Source organism: Ostrea edulis, chromosome 5 (genome assembly GCF_947568905.1).
Source record: "Ostrea edulis chromosome 5, xbOstEdul1.1, whole genome shotgun sequence".
NCBI classification, from domain to species: Eukaryota; Metazoa; Mollusca; class Bivalvia; order Ostreida; family Ostreidae; genus Ostrea; species Ostrea edulis.
The window spans coordinates 2682803-2707475 of NC_079168.1; the positions used below are offsets into that span (position 1 = coordinate 2682803).

The 24673-nt window shown below is 36.3% G+C and overlaps 1 protein-coding gene across 1 annotated transcript; it reads right to left on the reverse strand.

Moving 5' to 3' along the window:
• Positions 1 to 1069: 1069 nt before the first annotated feature.
• LOC125651839 (mucin-5AC-like) lies at positions 1070 to 19209 on the reverse strand. Its single transcript, XM_048880642.2, has 5 exons — positions 17482 to 19209; positions 8157 to 8311; positions 4540 to 4686; positions 2831 to 2969; positions 1070 to 2663 (listed from the first exon to the last, which is right to left on the reverse strand). The coding sequence occupies exons 1-5, from the start codon at positions 17552 to 17554 to the stop codon at positions 1876 to 1878; spliced, it is 1302 nt and encodes a 433-aa protein (XP_048736599.1). The 5' UTR covers positions 17555 to 19209; the 3' UTR covers positions 1070 to 1875.
• Positions 19210 to 24673: the final 5464 nt, after the last annotated feature.

The window sequence follows — 24673 nt, forward strand, 5'->3', positions numbered from 1 at the left end:
TATGAATACGATTTACCATATGGAATGCAATTCATTTCCGTGATTTCTCAATCAAGTCCAAACAGTGGGAAAGATATAGGAATGCCAATAGACCGGTCGACTTTAGCATCATAGGAAATTTACAGGCCCTCTCCTTTTTTAGCTCACCTGAGCCGAAGGCTCAAGTGAGCTTTTCTGGTCAAAATTTGTCCGTTGTCTGTCGTCGTTGTCGTAAACTTTTCACAATTTTATCTTCTTCTCCAGAACCACTGAACCAATTTCAACCAAACTTGGCCAAAAGCATTCTTGGGTGAAGGGCTTTCAAGTTTGTTCAAATGAAGGGCCATGTCCCTTTCAAAGGGGAGATAATCACAAAAATGCAAAAATAGGGTGGGGTCATTTAAAAATCTTCTCAAGAACCACTAAGCCAGAAAAGCTGATATTTACATGAAGGCTTCCTGACATAATGCAGATTCAAGTTTGTTCAAATCATGAGCCCCGGGGGTTGGATGGGGCCACAATAGGGGATCAAAGTTTTACATACAAATATATAAGAAAAATCTTCTTCTCAATAACCAGAGTCAGAAAAGCTGATATTTACAAGAAAACTTTCTGACACAGTGCAGATTCAAGTTTGTTCAAATAATGGCCCCCGGGGGGTAGGATGGGGCCACAAGTGGGGGGGGGGGGTCAAAGTTTTACATACAAATATAGGGAACATCTTTTAAAATCTTCTTCTCAAGAACCATTGCGCCAAAGAAGTTAACATTTACATGAACGCTTTCTGACGTAGTGTAGATTCAAGTTTTCAAAAATCGCGGCCTCCAGGGGTAGTTGGGGCCATAATAGGGACTAAGGTTTTACATGCAAATATATATGGAAAGTCTTCAGATATGGGCCAAGGTGACTCAGGTGAGCGATGTGGCCCATGGGCCTCTTGTTGAAGGAATGCATAACTATTTTTATGGTTTCCGGACCATCTAGTACTCGGCAAATGTTAGCGACAAAAGTTCTCTATTTGTTTTAGTGGTGATGCGCAAAAGTATAGTTCTCTTCCATTCTACACTGACAGGTTGTAAACTGAGCTCTTCTTGTATTTAATAACATTGTGTTATATAAAATGATTACTACTCTATACAAGTCAAATGAATTCAAACTTTGAAATTAATTACACCCCAAAGAAGACGCGAAAAAATATTTTTGTTAACAGCGTCGTGATGTATAGGCAAGTCTGAATAAAGGGCGGAGAACTCTAATGGGAAGACATTTATGCGCCAGTACAAAGTGTCAGGAATACAAATTACTTTATTTAATTTAGCTTACACACTGTTTCAAAATGTGATGATACCAATGCGGTTAGTTAATTTCAAAATAAGATTAAAAAATACTGTCATTTAGAATTTTCCGAATCACCCGCGTTTCGCGATTTTCGAAATTATTACTTTCACGCTAAACTTTGAACGACAAATCCACTCATTTGACACCCAAACAATTAGCACCCAGCAAGGTACATATTATTTATATTCCATATAATTAAAGGGTAGATATCATGCATTGATATATCAATTAACAGTTTAATTAATGAATTCACTATCATTAGCGTTCAATGCCCGTAAAGGAAACATTGCATGTTTAGTTACTTTCTAAATTTTGGTCAGTTGGACCACCAATCCAATTAAATTCAGATTATTTGATCCGCCCACAAGTAGTTTGCTATACAATATCAAAATGTGCAATTTTAATTAGTTTGGTTTGGCATCAGAGAGTTTTTGGTACAATCCAAAGAAAAGAGGGAAAAGTAAGTTATCTGATATAATAGGTACCCCCCCCCCCCTCCATCTCCGACAAAGATAAAGAAACAGACGGTCGTAGATGACGGTCTGATGCCACATTGTATTACGTTTTATAAATACTTCTGAAACAATTCATATTTGTCTTGGATACCAGCAAGTTATACAGAAATCGGAGAAATGTGCAAAGGTCCGGCAGAACGATACAACTGACGATGAAACACAAAAGAATTATCCCTAATGACCCGACGCAAACCATTTCCGGTCTGCTATCCTGCACGGAAATTTTGGTCCTTATAAAGCTGGATATCGTTTCTTTAGGGATCACCAAATTTCGACTTATATTTAATAGCCAAACTTCTAGTTCTGCTTGTGTCATGGTGAAATTCTTTGCTTGGGGGCATGGACACGGGCATAAAGCTCCCATGGCTTGACCTGACGATGAAGATATTGTAGACGTGGTTTGTTGCTGTGTTGATGTCACCACATGTGTTGTGGATGCATGTGAAGATGTATGGAGCCGTGTACTTGATGAAGATGTTGAAGTTGTAGTCGTTATAGGCGCATGCGTAGAGGAAGTTATCTGCTCATTCGTTGTTGAAGTTGTTTCTGGTGGAAGTGTATTGGAAGTTGTGGTCGTCATAGGCGCATGCGTAGAGGAATTTGTTATCTGCTCATTCGTTGTTGAAGTTGTTTCTGGTGGAAGTGTATTGGAAGTTGTGGTCGTCATAAGCGCATGCGTAGAGGAATTTGTTATCTGCTCATTCGTTGTTGAAGTTGTTTCTGGGTGAAGTGTACTTGGAGTTGTGGTTGTCATAGGCGCATGCGTAGAGGAAGTTATCTGCACATTCGTGGTTGAAGTCGTTTCTGGCGGAAATGTAGTGGTAGGCGTTACTTGAAAAAAAAATCAACAATGAGCATTTTAAAGTCAGCTTAAAGAATGTTTCGTGCTTATGCTCTTTGTATCACCCCACCCCCTACCTTCTCGTATTTTAGGTATGTGAAACGAATTTGTAAGGAGGCGTTAACCTTTTGTCACGCTGAGGTGGTAAAAATATTACCTTCACATCCAATAGCATCGAAACGTAAACTGCAATACTGGTTACAGTCCGTGGGATACAGTCTTAAATATCGAGCACTGACCTCTACCGGAAATACATTTGTGACCGGGGTAGAAGGGTCGCTATTGGCGGTAAATTCCTGTAAAATACAAAACGGCTTCACAAGCGTGGGATTGGAGTACTGATTTCAGGTTAATCAAACTAATTCATTATAAAACAATGTTATGAGTAGAGTAACATTAGGCAATTATACTATCAAAAGAGTGGATGTTCTCAATTATACTATCACAAGAGTGAATGTTCTATCAATTATACTATCAAAAGAGTGAATGTTCTATCAATTATACTATCAAAAGAGTGAATGTTCTCAATTATACTATCAAAAGAGTGGATGTTCTATCAATTGAGTGTCCTTATCAAACGCTAATACTATCACGTGGAGTGCCGAGTCGGATACGTATCCATTAAACGATGATACGAAGAAACGGGGGGGGGGGGGGCATTATCAAACAATAATGATATCCAAAGAATGTAATGCAATAATGATATAAAAGAATTGTTATTGTTGAACAACATAAATCTATTTCTCCAATCTTATAAACATCCTGATGATCGATATAAGGACAGATGGCGGCTTATTATTATTTTTTCAGATATGTATATATGTGATCTACATTATGTGATTTTTCTGAAATCTAAATAATTTATAATTATAATGTCTAATTTTTATAATATATTACATGGTTTTATTTATTGATGAAATATGTTTACTCTTCTCTTTACTAAATCAATGGAACATTTTTTTTCTATTGTTAAATGAAAGATCAACGTTTTTTTTCTATTGTTAAATGAAAGATCAACGTTTTTTTTCTATTGTTAAATGAAAGATCAACGTTTTTTTTCCCATTGTGAACCTATGTATATATACTTTAGTAACTCGAACTGCATGTACTTACTAAATGTATATTAAATGTCAGTACTTATTACAGTTTATCAAAGTACTTCCCATAGTAAACTTTAAAAGTACTCACTCAAGTAACAGTTTTACTATTGTAAAGTTGTTAAGTATAGTTACATAGATGTAAGACTTTCTTGAAAAAAAAATGCTTTCATTGGCTGTAATAAATACAAGGTACATTGCATCTAACTGGAGTAAAACGTAAAAGACGAATATTAAAACTGGCGAACAAATAGTACAATAATTAGTAAGCAAAGTTATGCAGAAATGTTGAAGACATCAGCTGGATGTAAGACATCAATGACATCGTTATTGCACAGCCCGGTACATATCTTGTACATGTACATCGGTATTACACAGCCCCGGTACATATCTTGTACATGTACATCGGTATCACACAGCCCCGGTACATATCTTGTACATGTACATCGGTATCACACAGCCCCGGTACATATCTTGTACATGTACATCGGTATCACACAGCCCCGGTACATACCTTGTACATGTACATCGGTATTACACAGCCCCGGTACATATCTTGTACATGTAATATAATGGTAGGTGCAGGTACCAGTAAGTACTGTATATACATGTATAGTAGATTAAGTCACACGAGGAATATAAACTTTCCACAGTCTCCTTATAGATACTGCATGAAAACAAGCATGTGTCACAATGATTTAATGTATCCTGGTTTAGATTAAAACCTAACAAATAATTATTGCATTTGCTGAATGAAATGTTGACATACGTTAGAGGCGCCGTGAATGACCGTTGTCCATGTCGAGGCCGTGTCGCTGTACTTCACCTGATATTTTTTCACCCACTCCAGCAGTGACGTTTCCCCCAGTCCTTTGGTCACTACCCCTTTAAGTCTAACTACCCTTTCGAAGTCCACCTGAAAATAGCGCCCATGACAGATGCGACAATGTGTTCAAGATAAGATTTTTCGGGCATTCAAAATTATCATACAAATATAGGAATGTAAATCAAACATATAATTCATAACCATTATCCTTACTGATATATCCCATTGCATGTATAAATATTTCAAATATCTAAATTGTATGTTACAGTGTTGTATGTGACAGTGTTGTATGTGACAGTATTGTATGTGACAGTATTGTATGTGACAGTGTTGTATGTTACAGTATTGTATGTGACAGTGTTGTATGTGACAGTATTGTATGTGACAGTGTTGTATGTGACAGTGTTGTATGTTACAGTGTTGTATGTGACAGTATTGTGTGTGACAGTGTTGTATGTTACAGTATTGTATGTGACAGTGTTGTATGTGACAGTATTGTATGTGACAGTGTTGTATGTGACAGTGTTGTATGTTACAGTGTTGTATGTGACAGTATTGTGTGTGACAGTGTTGTATGTTACAGTATTGTATGTGACAGTGTTGTATGTGACAGTATTGTATGTGACAGTGTTGTATGTGACAGTGTTGTATGTGACAGTGTTGTATGTGACAGTATTGTATGTGACAGTGTTGTATGTGACAGTATTGTATGTGACAGTGTTGTATGTGACAGTGTTGTATATTACAGTGCTGTATGTTACAGTGTTGTATGAAACAATGTTATATGTGACAGTGTTGTATGTTACAGTATTGTATGTGACAGTGTTGTATGTGACAGTGTTGTATGTGACAGTATTGTGTGTGACAGTGTTGTATGTTACAGTGTTTTATGTGACAGTATTGTATGTGACAGTATTGTATGTGACAGTGTTGTATGTTACAGTATTGTATGTGACAGTGTTGTATGTTACAGTATTGTATGTGACAGTGTTGTATGTGACAGTGTTGTATGTGACAGTGTTGTATGTGACAGTGTTGTATGTGACAGTGTTGTATGTGACAGTGTTGTATGTGACAGTGTTGTATATTACAGTATTGTATGTGACAGTGTTGTATGTTACAGTGTTGTATGTGACAGTGTTGTATGTTGCAATGTTGTATGTTACAGTGTTTTATGTTACAGTGTTGTATGTGACAGTATTGTATGTGACAGTGTTGTATGTGACAGTGTTGTATGTTACAGTGTTGTATGTGACAGTGTTGTATGTTGCAATGTTGTATGTTACAGTGTTTTATGTTACAGTGTTGTATGTTACAATATTGTATGTGACAGTGTTGTATGTGACAGTGTTGTATGTGACAGTGTTGTATGTGATAGTGTTGTATGTGACAGTGTTTTATGTGACAGTGTTGTATGTGACAGTGTTGTATGTTACAGTGCTGTATGTTACAGTATGTGACAGTGTTGTATATTACAGTATTGTATGTGACAGTGTTGTATATGACAGTGTTGTATGTTGCAATGTTGTATGTGACAGTGTTGTATGTGACAGTGGTGTATGTGACAGTGTTGTATGTGACAGTGTTGTATGTTACAGTGTTGTATGTGACAGTGTTGTATGTGACAGTGTTGTATATGACAGTGTTGTATGTTGCAATGTTGTATGTGACAGTGTTGTATGTTACAGTGTGTATGTGACAGTGTTGTATGTTACAGTATTGTATGTGACAGTGTTGTATGTGACAGTATTGTATGTGACAGTGTTGTATGTTACAGTATTGTATGTGACAGTGTTGTATGTGACAGTGTTGTATGTGACAGTGTTGTATGTGACAGTATTGTGTGTGACAGTGTTGTATGTTACAGTGTTTTATGTGACAGTATTGTATGTGACAGTGTTGTATGTGACAGTGTTGTATGTGACAGTATTGTATGTGACAGTGTTGTATGTGACAGTGTTGTATGTTGCAGTGTTGTATGTGACAGTGTTGTATGTGACAGTGTTGTATGTGACAGTGTTGTATGTGACAGTGTTGTATGTTACAGTATTGTATGTGACAGTGTTGTATGTGACAGTGTTGTATGTTGCAGTGTTGTATGTGACAGTGTTGTATGTGACAGTGTTGTATGTGACAGTGTTGTATGTGACAGTGTTGTATGTGACAGTATTGTATGTGACAGTGTTGTATGTGACAGTGTTGTATGTGACAGTGTTGTATGTGACAGTGTTGTATGTGACAGTGTTGTATATTACAGTATTGTATGTGACAGTGTTGTATGTTACAGTGTTGTATGTGACAGTGTTGTATGTTGCAATGTTGTATGTGACAGTGTTTTATGTTACAGTGTTGTATGTTACAGTATTGTATGTGACAGTGTTGTATGTGACAGTGTTGTATGTGACAGTGTTGTATGTTACAGTGTTTTATGTTACAGTGTTGTATGTTACAGTGTTGTATGTTACAGTATTGTATGTGACAGTGTTGTATGTGACAGTGTTGTATGTGACAGTGTTGTATATGACAGTGTTGTATGTTGCAATGTTGTATGTGACAGTGTTGTATGTGACAGTGTTTATGTGACAGTGTTGTATGTAACAGTGTTGTATGTTACAGTGTTGTATGTGACAGTGTTGTATGTGACAGTGTTGTATGTTACAGTGTTGTATGTTACAGTGTGTATGTGACAGTGTTGTATGTGACAGTGTTGTATGTGACAGTGTTGTATGTGACAGTGTTGTATGTGACAGTGTTGTATGTGACAGTGTTGTATGTGACAGTGTTGTATGTGACAGTGTTGTATGTGACAGTGTTGTATGTGACAGTGTTGTATGTGACAGTGTTGTATGTGACAGTGTTGTATGTGACAGTGTTGTATATGACAGTGTTGTATGTTGCAATGTTGTATGTGACAGTGTTGTATGTGACAGTGTTGTATGTGACAGTGTTGTATGTGACAGTGTTGTATGTGACAGTGTTGTATGTGACAGTGTTGTATGTTACAGTATTGTATGTTACAGTATGTGACAGTGTTGTATATGACAGTGTTGTATGTTGCAATGTTGTATGTGACAGTGTTGTATGTGACAGTGTTGTATGTGACAGTGTTGTATGTGACAGTATTGTATGTTACAGTATTGTATGTGACAGTATTGTATGTTACAGTATTGTATGTGACAGTGTTGTATGTGACAGTGTTGTATGTGACAGTGTTGTATATGACAGTGTTGTATGTTGCAATGTTGTATGTGACAGTGTTGTATGTTACAGTGTGTATGTGACAGTGTTGTATGTTACAGTATTGTATGTGACAGTGTTGTATGTGACAGTATTGTATGTGACAGTGTTGTATGTTACAGTATTGTATGTGACAGTGTTGTATGTGACAGTGTTGTATGTTACAGTGTTGTATGTGACAGTGTTGTATGTTGCAGTGTTGTACGTGACAGTGTTGTATGTTACAGTGTGTATGTGACAGTGTTGTATGTGACAGTGTTGTACGTGACAGTGTTGTATGTTACAGTGCTGTATGTGACAGTGATTTCTACACATCGCTATACCTGTATCCACGGATCAGACTGGCCTGTATTTGGACTCCAGCCACGTGTGTTAGAGAGCCTTGCTTCGATTGCAGTATAACGGGGACCATAATTGCTTGACGCAGTGAGTTGATCGTCTGTCACATTTTCTACCAGATAACTTTGACAGTCAAATCCTACAAGAGACCATACCAAATAGACTGCAGTTGTTTGCAGAATTGTTTTACGTCCCTTCTAGCTTTTTTTTCACTCACACCGGGAAGTCATCAGCTGTATGTGAAATGCAACAAATTCAGATCTACGTATGGTTCTCAGGGCCGTTAGTGTAGCAGTGAGGTTCATTTATCCTGGCAATGCTTGTCACAACACAGGGGTTCGTTTTATTGGTGTCATCCAAAAGACACGTGATTCTCACTTCTACATGTCAAGGATTTGCAAAGTTTTTATATTTGCGTCTTTCGTTTGACGCGACCACATTAACGAGTAGGACTCGAATCCATAAACTTCCGGTCATAAAGCGAATTGAGCACTTTTTATCAATTAACAAAATGTCCATGGTTCCAAGTAGGGCTGTGCGGTGCACCGAAAATTTCGGTACACCGCGATTCATACCATTCGATTCGATGCACCGATTACAAATTCCGGATTTCGGTTCGGTTCGGTTTAGATTTTACTTACACCAAAACAACAAATATGGCGTCCGAGTGATGTTGAAAACATGCGGATTTTTGGGAGTTAAACTATGTTCAATCTCCCTTGGTCATCACGCACTTTTCTGCGTAGTAATTTGTATTGATTTGTATAGTGGTCGTCAACGGGGGTTCTGTGTCAGCTGATTTACTCCTAGGTAAATCAACATAAACTTTTATAAACATCCGCCATTAAATAATCCATGTAACTTTTCTGAATTAATCTAATTTTGATAATTGACATGTAAGTAAATGCAATGATATTGTATTCAAATCAATTTGAATACAAGATTTCGATCAAATTGATACTGATATACATAGAAAAATAAAAGATAAGGTTGAAAATTGTCGTTTGTAGCTCAGCGTCACCTATAAACATTGATAGGGAAACGAACGACAACTGCACACAAGACCTATTGACACCGTGGCGCGAAATATCGAATATGGTGCGAAACCTCAGAAAATTTACAAGAAATAACTCTACAACATTGTGTATGTGTATATATTTGGGTTTTTTTTAATGTGATATAAAAAATGCTCGATGTTACATGTATATTGAATTAAAACACGTCATTCCCAGTCAACAACTTTCGATCGGGATCGGAATACGAAATAAAATTTCTTATATCCGGTTGCAAAGTGAAACTGCTTCATGCTTCAAGTTATTGAATTACGTAGTAATTGCACGTTACACATTAGAGAACTGTTCCTTTTAATAAAGAAAGTCACAAAATAGATACAAAATGAGTGTACCTTATTCATTACTGTTACCGAGCTTTCGTCGGCGAAAATCTCGAAATGGCGTGTTTCACTGCGCTTGATGACGGTAAGGTCCACATTTTCTACGTGAGTATTTTGATATTTGTTTATGAATTTTTTGCGCATACATGGTATGTCTCGGCTAGGAATAATGGAAACTTTCTCACCTATGTATGTAAAGACATATTAATCTCTATTTTTAAAAATGTAGAACACTTTTATCAAATGACAATGTATGAAAACGCTTAGAGCCCCGATGTCAGAATTTCCTTTTCCAAGACATCAATATGTCAAATTCATTATCCTTTTCGAATAGTATGTACCATATTTTGTACCAGTTATCCATTTTGAATCCCCTATTACAATGGGATTTTGCTGCACTCTGTAATGTTTGAGTGGATGTCATGAGTGTGTGTCAAACAGAAATTTTAAGAGCATGGGATAAGGTGCTGCCATGTATTACTTCACTATCAAAGTTTAACCCAGTTGCCACAATGTTGAATTTATGCTGCAAAAAGGATTGGAAATTGCTCTGGTCAAAACACATTGTTTATTTGTCTACAGTTTATTTGTCTACAGATGAAAGAGACATGAGGATTCTCCCTCATAAACTGAAAAAAAAAATAGTTATGGATCTTGTACATGTATAGTTTATTAATCACTATAGATTTCCAGCATCACAAGTCTGATTCCACTGTATGCTTCCCATACTGTCAGGTTCATTCACCCCCTGTTTGAGCCACAGTATAATATCCCAAATACCTTGGCAATGAATAACATTATTTGACTAGTGTTTCATTTTTAGTGGAGTTGCGATGAAGTCGAACTCGGCTTATGATCTGATGAAGTGCCTTTGGGCGGGCACACATCAACATTTCATTTCCGCACCATAGCTCTTGAGCAAATTATAGGACCTCATTCAAACTTAGATGGATTGTCACCCTCAGTAAGATGGGGAAGCCTATCGATTTTGGGGTCACTAGGTCAAAGGCCAAGGTCACAGTGGCTATAAATAGACTGAAATTTGGAGAAAATTTTGTTTTTCGCACCATAGCTCTTGAACGAATCATACGATCTCAATCAAACTTAGGTGGATTGTCACCCTCAGTAAGACCAGGAAGTCTATCGATTCTGGGGTCACTACGTCAAAGGTCAAGGTCACTGGCTATAAATACACTGAAATTTGGAGAAAATTTTGTTTTCCACACCATAGCTCTTGAACGAATTATAGGATCTCAATCAAACTTAGATCGATTGTCACCCTCAGTAAGACAAGAAGCCTATCGATTCCGGGGTCACAAGGTCAAAGTCACAGTGGCTATAAATAGACTGAAATTGGAGAAAATTTTGTTTTCTGCACTATAATTTTTTAACAAATTATAGGATCTCAATTAAACTTAGATGGATTATCGCCCTTGATGAGACAAAGAAGCCCTTAGCCTATTGATTTTGGTCAAGGGTTAAAGGTCAAGGTCAAAGGATTTAAGTCGGCTGAAATTTATGTACGCAAAATTTTGCTCCTTGCTTGATAATTCTTGCAAACTTTTCTGCCGGTTTCCTTTATGCCCATTCCTTGCTCAACTCGGTTTGTGCATCTCCGATGCCAGACGATTTTTAATTTTTTTGCATTTCATATATTTTGAGTTATTATACAATTATTTACCATTCCATTGATCCTCTACAGGACTGTAGTATACTCAGGTGACAGTTTAGCATATTGGACTCTTGAATGTATATATACAGGGAAAAAAACTTCTTCATAACTGCAAGGCATTGATAACCATATTGATTTGAATGTTTGGGCCATAATATGTGGTCACATTTATCATGAGAATATAAAGGGGTGAAATTCTAGAAAACAACAACACAACTTCAGTTACTCGAGGAGCGTTGTGGCCCATGGGCCTTCCATTATCCATGTTTGCTGTTGTAACGCTTTGAAAAACAACAACAGTTGATTTGTATCTAAAATCATGATAATATTCAGTCATTTATCCCCCTATCCTTCCAGTGCTATCTGTTCTAACTGAATTTCCACAATGTTCAACTCCCATGAGTACTTTCAGTACTTTGATTATGCAACAGAGATTTAAATCACTACTGTGTTGAGAGTTAGCATTTTCACCACTCATATACCAACAGAATATGGTCCATAAGATCATTGCAGTTTATCTTTACATGACATATAACATTTCTGTCAGTGGTGGAATGAAATCAACATCGTAGGTAATGAAACAGATTTGACAGTTAATATGAGAGAAGTAAATCAATAAAGGAGAGATTTTCAAAGACTCTCAATTCATAGAATTATTGAATTTTTGCATGTCAATGAAAGCAATATCATATACATTTTAGATTCACTATAGATTTGTTTAATAATCCAAAACTTATGTAGCATATTGATATAACAAATTTTGATAGACTGTCAGTGTTTTCTTTTTTCTATCAAAGTTATAAAATGTCATTATGAATAGATATGATCTTTACAAATGACGACATATAGTTATATAACTTGAATAAAATAAAATCAAATATGCTACTCATTAAAATTGTTAATTTTTGTGGTGTCATTAGATAAATTGGACCTAACATGAACCGAATCGAAAATAACCGAACCGTGCTGTTCTGAATCGAAACCGAACCGAATCGAGCTAACCCTGAATCGTCCCAGCCCTAGTTCCAAGGGACATGGACACATTTGAGCTGAAAATTGTCCAATTTTCTTTTTCCATTGTTAGCTCACCTGAGCCAAAGGATCAAATGAGCTTTCCTGATCAAAATTTGTCCGTTGTCTGTCGGCGTCGTCGTTGTTAACTTTTCACATTTTCATCTTCTCCAGAACCACTAGGTCAAGTTCAACCAAACTTGGCCAAAAGCATCCTTTCATGAAGGGCTTTCAAGTGTGTTCAAATGAACGGCCATGTCCCTTTCAAAGGGGAGATAATCACAAAAAATGCAAAATTAGGGTAGGGTAATTTAAAAATCTTAAGAACCACTGAGCCAGAAGAGATAAGATTTACATGAAATTTGCAAATCATGGTCCCCGGGGTAGGATGGGGCCACAATTGGGGATCAACGGTTTACATGGGAATAAATAGAGAAAATCTTTAAAAATCTTCTTCTCAAGAACCAATGAGCCAGAAGAGCTGACATTTACATGAAAGCTTTCTGACAACTTGCAGATTCAAGTTTGTTCAAATCATGGCCTCCGTGGGTAGGTTGGGGTAACTATAGGGGGTCATAGTTTTACATAGAAATATATAGGGAAAGTCTTTCAAAATCTTCTTCTCTAGAACCAATGAGCCAGAAGATCTGACATTTACATGAAAGCTTCCTGACAACTTGCAGATCCAAGTTTGTTCAAATCATGGCCTCCGTGGGTAGGTTGGGGTAACCATAGGGGATCATAGTTTTACATAGAAATATATAGGGAAAGTCTTTCAAAATCTTCTCAAGAACTACTGAGCCAGAAGAGCTAAGATTTACATAAAAGTTTCCTAACATAGTGCAGATTCAGGTTTGTTCAAATCATGGCCCCCTGGGATAGGATGGGGCCACAATAGAGAATCAAAGTTTTAGATAGAAATATATAGGGGGAATCTTTAAAACTCTTCTCCTCAAGAACTAATCAGCCACAACAGCTGAGATTTACATGAAAGCTTCCTGACATAGTGCAGATTAAATGTTTTACATAGAAATATTCAGGGAAAATCTTTAAAAATCTTCCTCTTTATGATTTTGGGTTCACGGTGATGGTTCAGAACCATTGGGCCAAAGAAGTTGACATTTACATGAAAACTTTATGACATAGTGCAAAAATCATATAGCGATGTGACCCATGGACCTCTTGTTAATGTTTATAATGCTTAACTTAGGTATTTCTAATGGTCAGCAAACTATCTGAATGTCAGTGGTCGAGTTACAAGAGAAATACGAATCTCCCAATTATCTGTTGATGTAAACAAGGCTCATGTCATGTTTTTGTTTACATAGGTTGATATACATGTACTAGTAAAAGTTTGGTTTAAAGCAGATTTTTTTCAAATTACATGTTGATTCTGAACAATATTTAATAGTTCTAGTGTTTAGCACATCTCATGCTATTTTCTATGTAAATAAAAACATGGCATGAGCCTTGTTTACATAACAAACAATTGTGAATGCTGTATCTCACATGTAACTCAACAACTTGCGCTCAAAGTTTTGCTGACCATTAGAAGTACTCCAGTTAAGCAATGTAAACATTGAAAATGGAAAAATAAAATTAGCAAATTTTCAGCTCAAATCATGTTCATGCCCCTTTAAACGTGGCCTTGTGAATTTGACTTGTTAATATCTGTTCTGAGTATTGCACTATTCTGTTGAGAGAAGTCGAGAGGCATAGCTTTCATCGACTTCTCTTCGCAAACATTCATGCTTTGATTCTGGAAAACGTATAAATGCCGGAGTCGGTGACGGTTTGTACTTCGTCCGAGCTTTCGACTCGGATGTGCCTGGATTTACGCAATAGACAAGTTGTTTTCAAACCAATTTTCAACATGTCCCCATTCCCGGGATTACGTCACTGGTCTATGTCCCCATTCCCGGGATTACGTCACTGGTCTATGTCCCCTGTCCCGGGATTACGTCACTGGTCTATGTCCTCATTCCCGGGATTACGTCACTGGTCTATGTCCCCATTCCCGGGATTACGTCACTGGTCTATGTCCCCATTCCCGGGATTACGTCACTGGTCTATGTCCCCATTCCCGGGATTACGTCACTGGTTTTGGGAGAAGCTGTCACAATAGAGGACCTGTTAAGAAACGGCTGACGTCATCAGAGTTGTGATTTAAACCCGGGACAGGAGACATGTTGAAAATGGATTAAAAGCACGTAAGATAGCCAAGATAACGAATATTGATCAATCTCATAACTCCTATAAGAAATGTATCTGGTGAGAACGAAATTCTGATTAAAATTCTTCAGCTGTTCACAGATGAAAGGTGAAGATAATGAACAGTAATCAATCTAATAACCCCTATAAGCAATACAAAATAGATGGTTGGGCAAACACGGACCCCTGGACACGTCAGAAGTGGGATCAGGTGCCTAGGAGGAGTAAGCATCCCCTATCGACCGGTTACACCTGCCGTGAGCCCTATATCCTGATCAGGTAAACGGAGTTATCCGTAGTCAAAATCGGCCTAACGAATAAAAAAAATGGAGTATCTGTAATAATATAGGGTTATTGAACTTATATTGGTGAATATTGGCACGAGTTGGCTGTCAAAATGCACGAGCTTGCGAGTGCATTTTGACAGCCAACGAGTGTCAATATTCACCTATATAAGTTCAATAACCCTTTTATTATATAGCTAAAGTGTTTAGTTGTTAAATTATATCCCTTTTCACTCAAACTACTCCAAAATAGACGAGAATTCATCAATATTGGCATCTAAGGTGAAGGTGTGCAATATCGGCATGCATTTCTTAACTGTTCAATATTTAATCCGTCATTAATGCATGAAGCAAACTGATTTTGTGAATGGGGACATTATAATTTATGTACAGTAAAACATTTGCTTAAGTAAATATCAAATACCGGCTCTGTCAGATTCGGAGGACCGCCGTCTGCCATTTTGGCTTGTTTACGTCGTTACGGTAACGTCAATATTGAACGCTCATACTCGGAATGTTTCGGGCGCATACAATTTACGCAATGCAAAGTTAGCGTTCAATAAATTCTCAGGATATTGAACGCTAACTTTCTCTAGATTTTACGCAGATTTTATAATAGACTATTTATTAGCTATATAATAATGTCCATTATTGTTTGCGTGTAACACATATGAGGAAAAGCATACTGTAATACAAAGGAAAACAAAACAAATAACACCAAGATGCAGTATTATGTACTGAAATATAAAAAAAACAACCTCATAACAAATAGCATAAACGCAAAACGTAGAAGAACTATGTACTAAAATATGAAGAAACTTCAATACAAATAACTAGGGCTGTGCAATAATATCGATATTCCGGTGTATTACGATTCGTTGTTAAAAAATATCGTATTGCGATACGTTTTTTAAATACCGATATACCGGCAAAAAATGCTCGGGTTCGGAATTAAGTTATGAGCTCGAGATTCATAAAATTAAATACAGTAAAGATGTCAGAGGAAACGTTGATAGAAGTTCATCAACTTTGTAATTGTGCCAAATAAACGTGCGAAAGCTGATGCATGGATGCATTTTGGGTTCAAGAAAGACAACAACAACAAAAAAAAAAAAAAAAAAAAAGACGAACGAAATAGACAGATCTATCGCCATTTGCAGATTAATGAGATTATGTAACGCAGAAGTCAAATACGCAGGGGGACAGTCGGACCCGGACAACGAATCTGTTGCATCGTTAAAGTGATAATATCGTACGGACCCAGTTTAACGATAGAATGCATCACATATACCCGCAATGTAACTAAATAAAAATTTCACTCAGTACATGTTTCGGTAAAATCAAGTCACATATCATTGATATACAACCAAAAAAGTTACCTTCACAACTGACTCGCCATTAATCCATTTTAATCAGCGTAGAAAGATAACTAAAACAACTAGTTTGAATTTCGCTGTTTACAGCTTCCATTTTACCGGAACTTGTCATTGCGTAATCGAACAGCTTCCAAATATGGAGCTATGGCCTTATATTTCCTACAGTTGCTATTACATTCCATTTTTTTTTGTTGTTTCAATTTAGGAAAATATGTCATAATAAGTCAACTGCCAAAGTGCAGATCATGTATAATATTATTTATCCTTCCACCAGATAAGTAGAGCGATACACACTAGTCTTACTATGTCAAGTTTAACTTTTGCTCGAAAAATACAAATTGAATGTTCATCTTCATTTCTACCAGGTTCATGTTCATTTTCAATGAAAAATGTGGTTAACAAGAACTTCTATTATTTATCATACTTAGGTAGATGCATGTAAATTCTGTATGAAAAAGTGAGGATAACGAACAGTGATGAATATAATGGAAGGTGGATAAAATAATACATCTCAAATTATTATTGAAAATATTGCAATACACCAATATTTATTGCAATACAATTTAAAATATCGCAATATATCGCAATACGAAATTTCCAGCCAATACCCAGCCCTACAAATAACAGAAAGATAAAAACATTAGGAAAAAATCGTAGAATTATACAGATGGTGCATCGCTCTCTTCGATCCTTAGGATTTATTACATTGATCATTGTTTATTAATTTCACATTTTGCATGTGATAGTTTCATTTGAAACTATCAAAGAAGTAGGTACAGTTTCTAAAGTCATTTGGCCCAAACTATCGATGATTTCGCTAGGAGCTCAAACCCTGGCATTCAAATAAGGAATAGATTAGCAAACCCAAAATCCGTTCCGTTTGATCAGCAAAATGATGTGTGTCATATGACGAGAGCTAAACTATCCAAATATGAAACAGACATGCTTTGTTTATATATTCCTTATTTGAATGCCAGATTTTGGGACTCCTACTGAAATCATTTATTTTCTGGGTCAGATGACTGTAGAAACTGTACCTACTTCTCAGTCAAATTGTTGCGCTGACGATATATACACTGTAACGTGAATTACTACAAAAGGCGAACACAAAAACACTGAACATGTGAAGAAAAGATTGTAATTTCATACACTGATAAAATCTCTATTCTATGTTATTATATATTTTGGGGGATATCACAACTTCTTTTCTTTTTTATTGGTTTAAATAGTGGAATCTCACTCTACTCCCTCAGTTTATTAATGTTTGTTTTTTTGTGCAACTTCATGTTGAAAAATACTGCCAGTTACATGTAGCACCTAATTAGTGAAAATGTGTAATCATACAATTATGTAAAATCTTACCTTTCGTCGGCACAAATATCCCAATGACCATCAAGAAAAGGGGAGAACAAGTAGGAGGAATACCAACATCCATTGTCACAGATATTTGTCACCATCAAAAAAATAATCTGATGTGAGGGACGCCAGGTGCGAAACACATAGAAATCAATTTCCAATACCTAGGTGTCAATCTAAAATATACCGCTAGGTGAAGAAACTCGAAAGGTCTTTGATAGGAAGTCGATGGGGTGATGAAAGGTCTTCAACATTAATAATCAATTAAGAATTATTTTTTAAAAAATACTTCTAAATCTAATAGGATAGGGAGGCGAGGGAGGCGTGTTCTTTCACGGTGGGAGCTTTAAATATTGATGTGTAAAAACACTTCCGTGGGGGAAAAAACAATTCTCATGTACTTGTCATTTTTCTTTATCAATAAGCAGAGTGATAATTGACTTAATATGGATCTAATTAGCGCATTCGTTATCACCGTATACCACTAACTGTCCTAATGTCGATATTTTGTCCTAACTAAATAATAATTCTTTTTATTTAGAAACTTCAAAATTAATTAATTGATTCGTGTTTTGAAGAATGGTTTGTTCGCTTGAACTGGACAACCTGAGAGTGGCAAAGGCTTTTTTCTTTCTGAATTGACATATAGGTATATAATCCCACCCCATGATAAGTTAATTCTCAAAGCCCTGGTTAGTTGACAACCTATATATCCCATACCTATACTGGATTCTAAAACTACATATAAACCCTTATGAATATACATTACAGGGCCCAGTAAATGTTCTATTGGAGTCTAAAACTACACATAAATCCTTACAAATATACATTACAGGGCCCAGTAAATCTTCTACTGGATTCTAAAACTACATATAAATCCTTACAAATATACATTACAGGGCCCAGTAAATCTTCTACTGGATTCTAAAATTACATATAAATCCTTACAAATATACATTACAGGGCCCAGTAAATATTCTCGTTACCCCAACGAAAATACATATATCAAATATATCAACTGCTTTGAAGGAGAAAAAAAACCGGAATGTGTCACAACATGCAGGAAGTGATGCAAATCAAATGTGGATTCTAAAAATAATTCCAAAGAACTTTTAGTAAATTTGAAATTACAAAACTTTTCCCAAATCAATAGCATCAAAAATACGACCCCCACCCCCCAATTTACACGACCATTCCTCACCCCCAATTTACACGACCATTCCTCACCCCCAATTTACACGACCCTTCCTCACCCCCAATTTACACGACCATTCCTCACCCCCAATTTACACGACCATTCCTCACAATAAATACCAGCTTTACAGTTTACACGACCATTCCTCACAATAAATACCAGGCTTTACAGTTGTGTTTTCTAAAAAAAAAAAAAAAAAAAAAAAAATGGAACACGGAAATACAAGTTTTCATAGAATGTACTGTCATCCAAAAAAAAAAAAATGCTTTGTTAAACACCACTTTAATTCTACGCATGAGTACTCTGAAGTTGATTTGAAAAATATGTTGCAGTTCCTCGTTGACGATATTTACGTACTATTTGATGATCAGGTCCCCCAACCGTATGTTGGAATTTTGATAGGCACAAATTGTGCTCCATTATTAGCTAACTTGTTTTTATATTCTTATGAGGCATAAGTTATTCAAAGGCATCTATAAGAGAAGTGAACTCGATATTTAGATACATCAACAACGTTTTATCTATTGACAACGCTCATTTTCATTCATATGTCGATTCGATATACCTCAGTGAACTCAAAATAAAAGAAACAACAGAGTTTTACATGTCTGCTTCATATTTGGATAGTTCATTGAATAAAGATGTTAACGGCAGACTAACATCACAATTTTAAGATAAACAGGATGACGTCAGCTTCTCCATCGTCAACTTCACATATTTGTGCAGTAATATTTTTTCACAACTTGCATATAGTATTCAATAAAAACCTTGGAGCATGTTCTGCATGTGATAATTTTTTAATCGATGCAGGTTACTGAGCACTAAATTGACAGGTTTTCAAAAGTATTGTTCAATGTCATCATATCGGAAATTCTATGACTGTTATAATGATCCTAATTGTAAGCACAAGCTCTCAGTGGGTCGAATGCTGTCTGACCTTGTTAGGCCGTTCTTTACAAATTGATTTTGACTGCGTATTACTCCGTTTACCTGATCAAGATATAGGGCTCTTGGCTGGTGTAAGCGGTCAATAGGGGATGCTTTCTCCTCCTAGGCACCTGATCCTACCTCTGGTGTGTCCAACTCGTAATTGTGTTTTCCTTGTGGGAATTATAAGATTGATCACTGTTCACTTGTTTACATGAAAAATGAATTCACAAAGTTTGGATGCTTTTCTGATTGAACGCATATTTCTCTGGCATAATTTACCTATATTCATATTTCTACTTTTGAAAATAAACGTCATTGCTACAAGTACATTTGTAAATATTTAAAACTGGACTTATGTATTAGATATTGGCATCTGGTGAGGAATTGAACTTTGTTCAACTTCGAATTCCCAAAGTAATCACGCACTGTGCGCATGAATATATTGTAAAGGACTTCAGTGTGGGTCCCTTAACATCCTCAGTTTTTTTTAATTAATGCTTGTCCAAAAAAACAAAAAACAAAACACACCATCCTCCAAACAATATGATGCTACAATAAAAAGCTAGAATTTAAAACAAAGAGAGCTTATTTCAAATTATTAGCTCCTGGTCCCACCTCTGGTGTGTCCAGGGGTCCGTGTTTGCCCAACTCTCTATTTTGTATTGCTAGTAGGAGTTGTCAGATTGATCACTGTTCGTTATCTTCACCTTTCATTAGCACCATATAAGCAATATGTTCGTTTTACATAGTGATATAAAACATGTACAGGTATGAGATTGATCACTCTTCCTTATCTTTACTTTTAATATTCACACAACCCTTTTCTTTAATTTATATTTGTTAACGAGTATCGTACCTAGGTACTTTAAGGACGAGCTGATTGCTGATTAGAGGGATTGACAATTAAGACATGCTCCATAATACGCTCGAGTTTCTGCTAAAAGTGAACGATTGAATACATCGTACCAATGGTTACTGCGCCAGTATAATGAAAATAAATCAATACCAAATTTAAATAGGCGAAATTACTTTGACTTGTACAGTAATTATTTCTTCTTTGAATGAACGCTCAGGAGAACATTCTGTACTTCGATTAAATCTAAGTCATTATATTAATATTGTAATGCAGGAGCCGGATCTTTCGTGTCCAATGATTTGAATTCCGCTACGCCGAACAAATATATCGACACCCTCTTAACACCCAGCATTACGTGCAGTACATCTTCCCATTTTGACTATTTCTTTACTACCTCCTACTGGGAGTAGATGGGATCCTTATCGAAATAAGATTGAATTTTTCTTTAATTCAGAATTTCTTGGGTATAAGTTGTCATATGCAAGGTGAAGATAACGAACAGTGATCCCTGGACACACTAGAGGTGGGATCAGGTACCCATATCTGTCTAAAATATGTCCGTCACTCATTCCTCTCAGTGAAACTCCTGTTACATTTAAGAGGTGGGAAATATTTTTGTATATGATTTGTATTTCTTTTAGATGTTTAATGAGCTTTTTGGAACTTTGACTAAGGTTCAGTGGATGCGAATAGGGTCCAGAAAGGGTTGGCTTCTTGTGAATGTTCATCACTGGAATTTCGCTTGTGCTATCTATCATTGATTATCTTGTAGATGTGTTATGACGCTCCGGATCATGCAGTTAACCTAATGTATTTCCGAATGAGAGGTCACAAGTCATTTATCTTTTCCTTTTTTTAATATTCCTAGTGTGAATTCTAGAACTAAGCGATAATATTCTCACCCTTTGTTTGCCTCTACACGAAAAGAAAGTTTATTTGAGGAATTTATCACACACTGTTATCGTTAGAAAATCTACTATACTACTGTATTCAGCCCAAAATGTTGTTGTAACATTTTGATTATCAAGGAATGAATCTGTCCTTGTAATTCAATAATTCCGTGGGGATCCGGGTTAGCATAGGGCCTCAGTTTCCCTTGCTTGTCGGAAGAGGCGACTAAATGGGGTGGTCTTTCGAATGAGACACAAAAACGGAGGCCCTGTGTCACAGCAGGTGTGGCACGATAAAGATATCTCCCTGCTTAAAGGCCGTAAGCGCTGAGCACAGGCTTACAAAGCTAAAATATACAAGAAACTACATTGCGTCGTCAAAACAGGAATAGCCGCACCCTGATGTTTACCTGTGAAACATAAACTTTTCTAGATACTAGTAAGTGAGCACATTATCTATATAGGTTGGTTGGTTGGTTGATTGATTGATCGTATACTGTTTAACGTCCCGCTCAAGAATTTTCACTCACATAGAGACGTCACCACTGCCAGTGAAAGGCTGCAAAATTAGGCCTATGCTCGGCGTTTATGGCCATTGAGCAGAGACGGATCTTTATCATGCCACACCTTCCATTTAGTCGCCTCTTACAACAAGCAAGGGGTACTGAGGACCTCACGGGACGACATTGAAGAAAATCAAACTTGCACCACACATAGAATGAGCAATTTTCAATAGCTAAAACTTGAAATTATTGGTTTTTAGTGAATTCAACCGAATGAATTGGATATTAGAATTAGCGAGGCCGAGCGACGGTATAAAATGCACGTAACAAAAGTCTTGGAAAGCTTTGATGGTGCAGAAATGAAATGTTTCGAACACCAAATTCATGAAATATTCATAAAACAATATTTTATAGCTGTTTCTCACTTCTCTCTCCAGGTTTATTTTTAGATTTAGGATGGGTGGGGGGTTTTTTTTGTCAGTGTGTTGCGTGCAAATTCGGGGGAAATAACGATATCAAAGGTGGCGAACGTTTAAAACACTGAATTTTACATGTTTGTTAATCACTAAGGTAATTTATCACGAAAACAGAATTTCTAATCAATATTCCGAAAACTTTGAGAATATAAACACCATAGAATTGGGACTTATTTGATTTTTAAATTTTCGTGAAGCGTTGATTGGTTCTATCTGTATATATATCGTTCTTTTTTACACTACCCATGACAACCAATATGGTATCCGGTCCATAAGATTAGATTGGGGACTAGACTATTTGACATCATAGATAGTTGCTTCTTCAATAGGAATGAAAAAATAAAAGAAATATTTTTATCTAGAGATCAGTCGTCACCCCAAAAATACTTTGTTAAAGACCACTCTGATTCCACGCACAAGTACTCTGAAGTTGAAAATAAAAAGATGCTGGAGTTCCTCATTGACAATATCTTCGTGGTCTTTGGTGATCAGGTCTTCCAACAGTCTGTTCGAATTTCCAAGGGTACTACTGTTGGAAGGATCTTTGATGAACGTTGGTTACAAGGAGGAATTGCACAGGATATTTTCTACAGCGTAACTAAGCATAAAAAGTCATCTCCCACACTGTCGTCATCTTAGTAAGTAAGTAAGTAATTTTTATTTAAAGTCGGAACTATATACAGGTAACAATAAACGTGAGCTAAGAACTCGTTAACCGACCATATAGCATAAAAAAACACACAAAGCACTAATGATATATAATTGCATGCATAGACATAAAAACAGAAATTTGAAATAAAACAGGACGCATACATGTATACGGATATCACAAGTCATGCATATATATACACAGGGAAAATAATCTCATCAGAATAGAGTAAAGAATACCCCCCTTTTGCAACAATTTTGTAATGTTACACAAAATATCCAGGGTAAAAGGAAATGGTTATTGTTTACACAGATCATAACAATACACATTCTGTGATCTACGAATTCCTCTAGGGTATATTTCAAATGATTCCCGCTTTTTGATAGTTTCAGTCGAACACCAGCTACATACAACCTTATAATTTTGTGTTTAAATGAGGTGCGTTATAAGGTCTTCAGTCACACATAAGGTAATCAGTCTATAAATACAATTTCGCTTGGAGTCACCAAACTTAATAACAAATGTTCAAATGAAGTTTGACATGTCCTTGTTTTCTAAGATCTGATAACAACATCCACTAATTTGTTTACATCCTCAGTCAAACGATCATCAGCTGATGAGGTGGAACATAAAGTTGGTTTCTCGTTTGCCTGGGGTGCCAACGGCCGGGACTTTGTCATCTGAAAGCGAGATAGTGCATCAGCAATCATGTTATTTCTATGACCAAGAATATATTTGGCATGTACAGTGAAATTATTATTATAACGAGGGAGGTGAAGAACGTTCGATTTTCCCTTATCAATTATATTCACAGTAGACATATTATCACATTAGAATAAAATACGTTTTCTGGACCACTCACTGTCCCACAAGACACACGCCATCACAACTGAGTAAAAATAGAAATAGCCTGAGATGATTCAAGAGAATTCACTGTTATAAATAAAGCACTAAGGATTGTACTTTATTCAAAGATTTGAAGACCATCCATGCTATACCTTGAACCTTACAAAGTAAGTCAAAAACAGGTCCATTCAGGTTAGGGTGTATACTATTTATGTCCTGTTTCCACCATGACTCAATATATTCAGGTCAGGTCATTAAAATTTCCCACATCATATTCACCTATGTTCATTGATGTGTGAAATGTTGTACAGAGAAAATCATATGCATGTTTATACATCTGCTACAAAGGCTTAACCTGGATGACCAAAAATACTGTGGACATTCCTTTAGAGTGACTTCTTCGACTGCAGCAGGTGTACAATATCATCTCATACAAACCATATGTAGATGGTCATCCAATCCGCAATTTCCGAGTTGTCCAATAGTTATTTCCCTTTGTTGAACTCTTCCGTACGATGAGAAGCAAAACATGTTTTCTTTACACATTCTTATCGTTGCGTTCATAACTTGCTTAAAGGGTAAGGCAACCCCAAACAATTTACATGATAAATGATGGATTGATTATATGATAAAAAAATTGGCATACTCTTCTGTTGATATACGGCCTAGATAAGTTTCATTACCAATTTGAAAACGTTAAAAATTGAAATTCCCGCCATCTATAGAGGTTGCCATGATGTGGAACTCTTTTGTATTAAAAACCACAAAAATCAATGATTTTGATGTCACACCGTCTGTTGCGGTATTGATGATATTCTAAGAGCATCAAAAATGGCATTGTGCATGTGGTAGA

Bases quoted from the DNA above. Each gene is read 5' to 3' on its own strand.
- LOC125651839 (XM_048880642.2), bottom strand. From the start codon at position 17,554: ATGGATGTTGGTATTCCTCCTACTTGTTCTCCCCTTTTCTTGATGGTC. The intron at 8,312-17,481 runs GTAAGATTTTAC...GGTCTCTTGTAG, and splicing joins GATATTTGTGCCGACGAAAG to GATTTGACTGTCAAAGTTAT. The intron at 2,970-4,539 runs GTATGTCAACAT...TGTATTTTACAG, and splicing joins TCATTCACGGCGCCTCTAAC to GAATTTACCGCCAATAGCGA.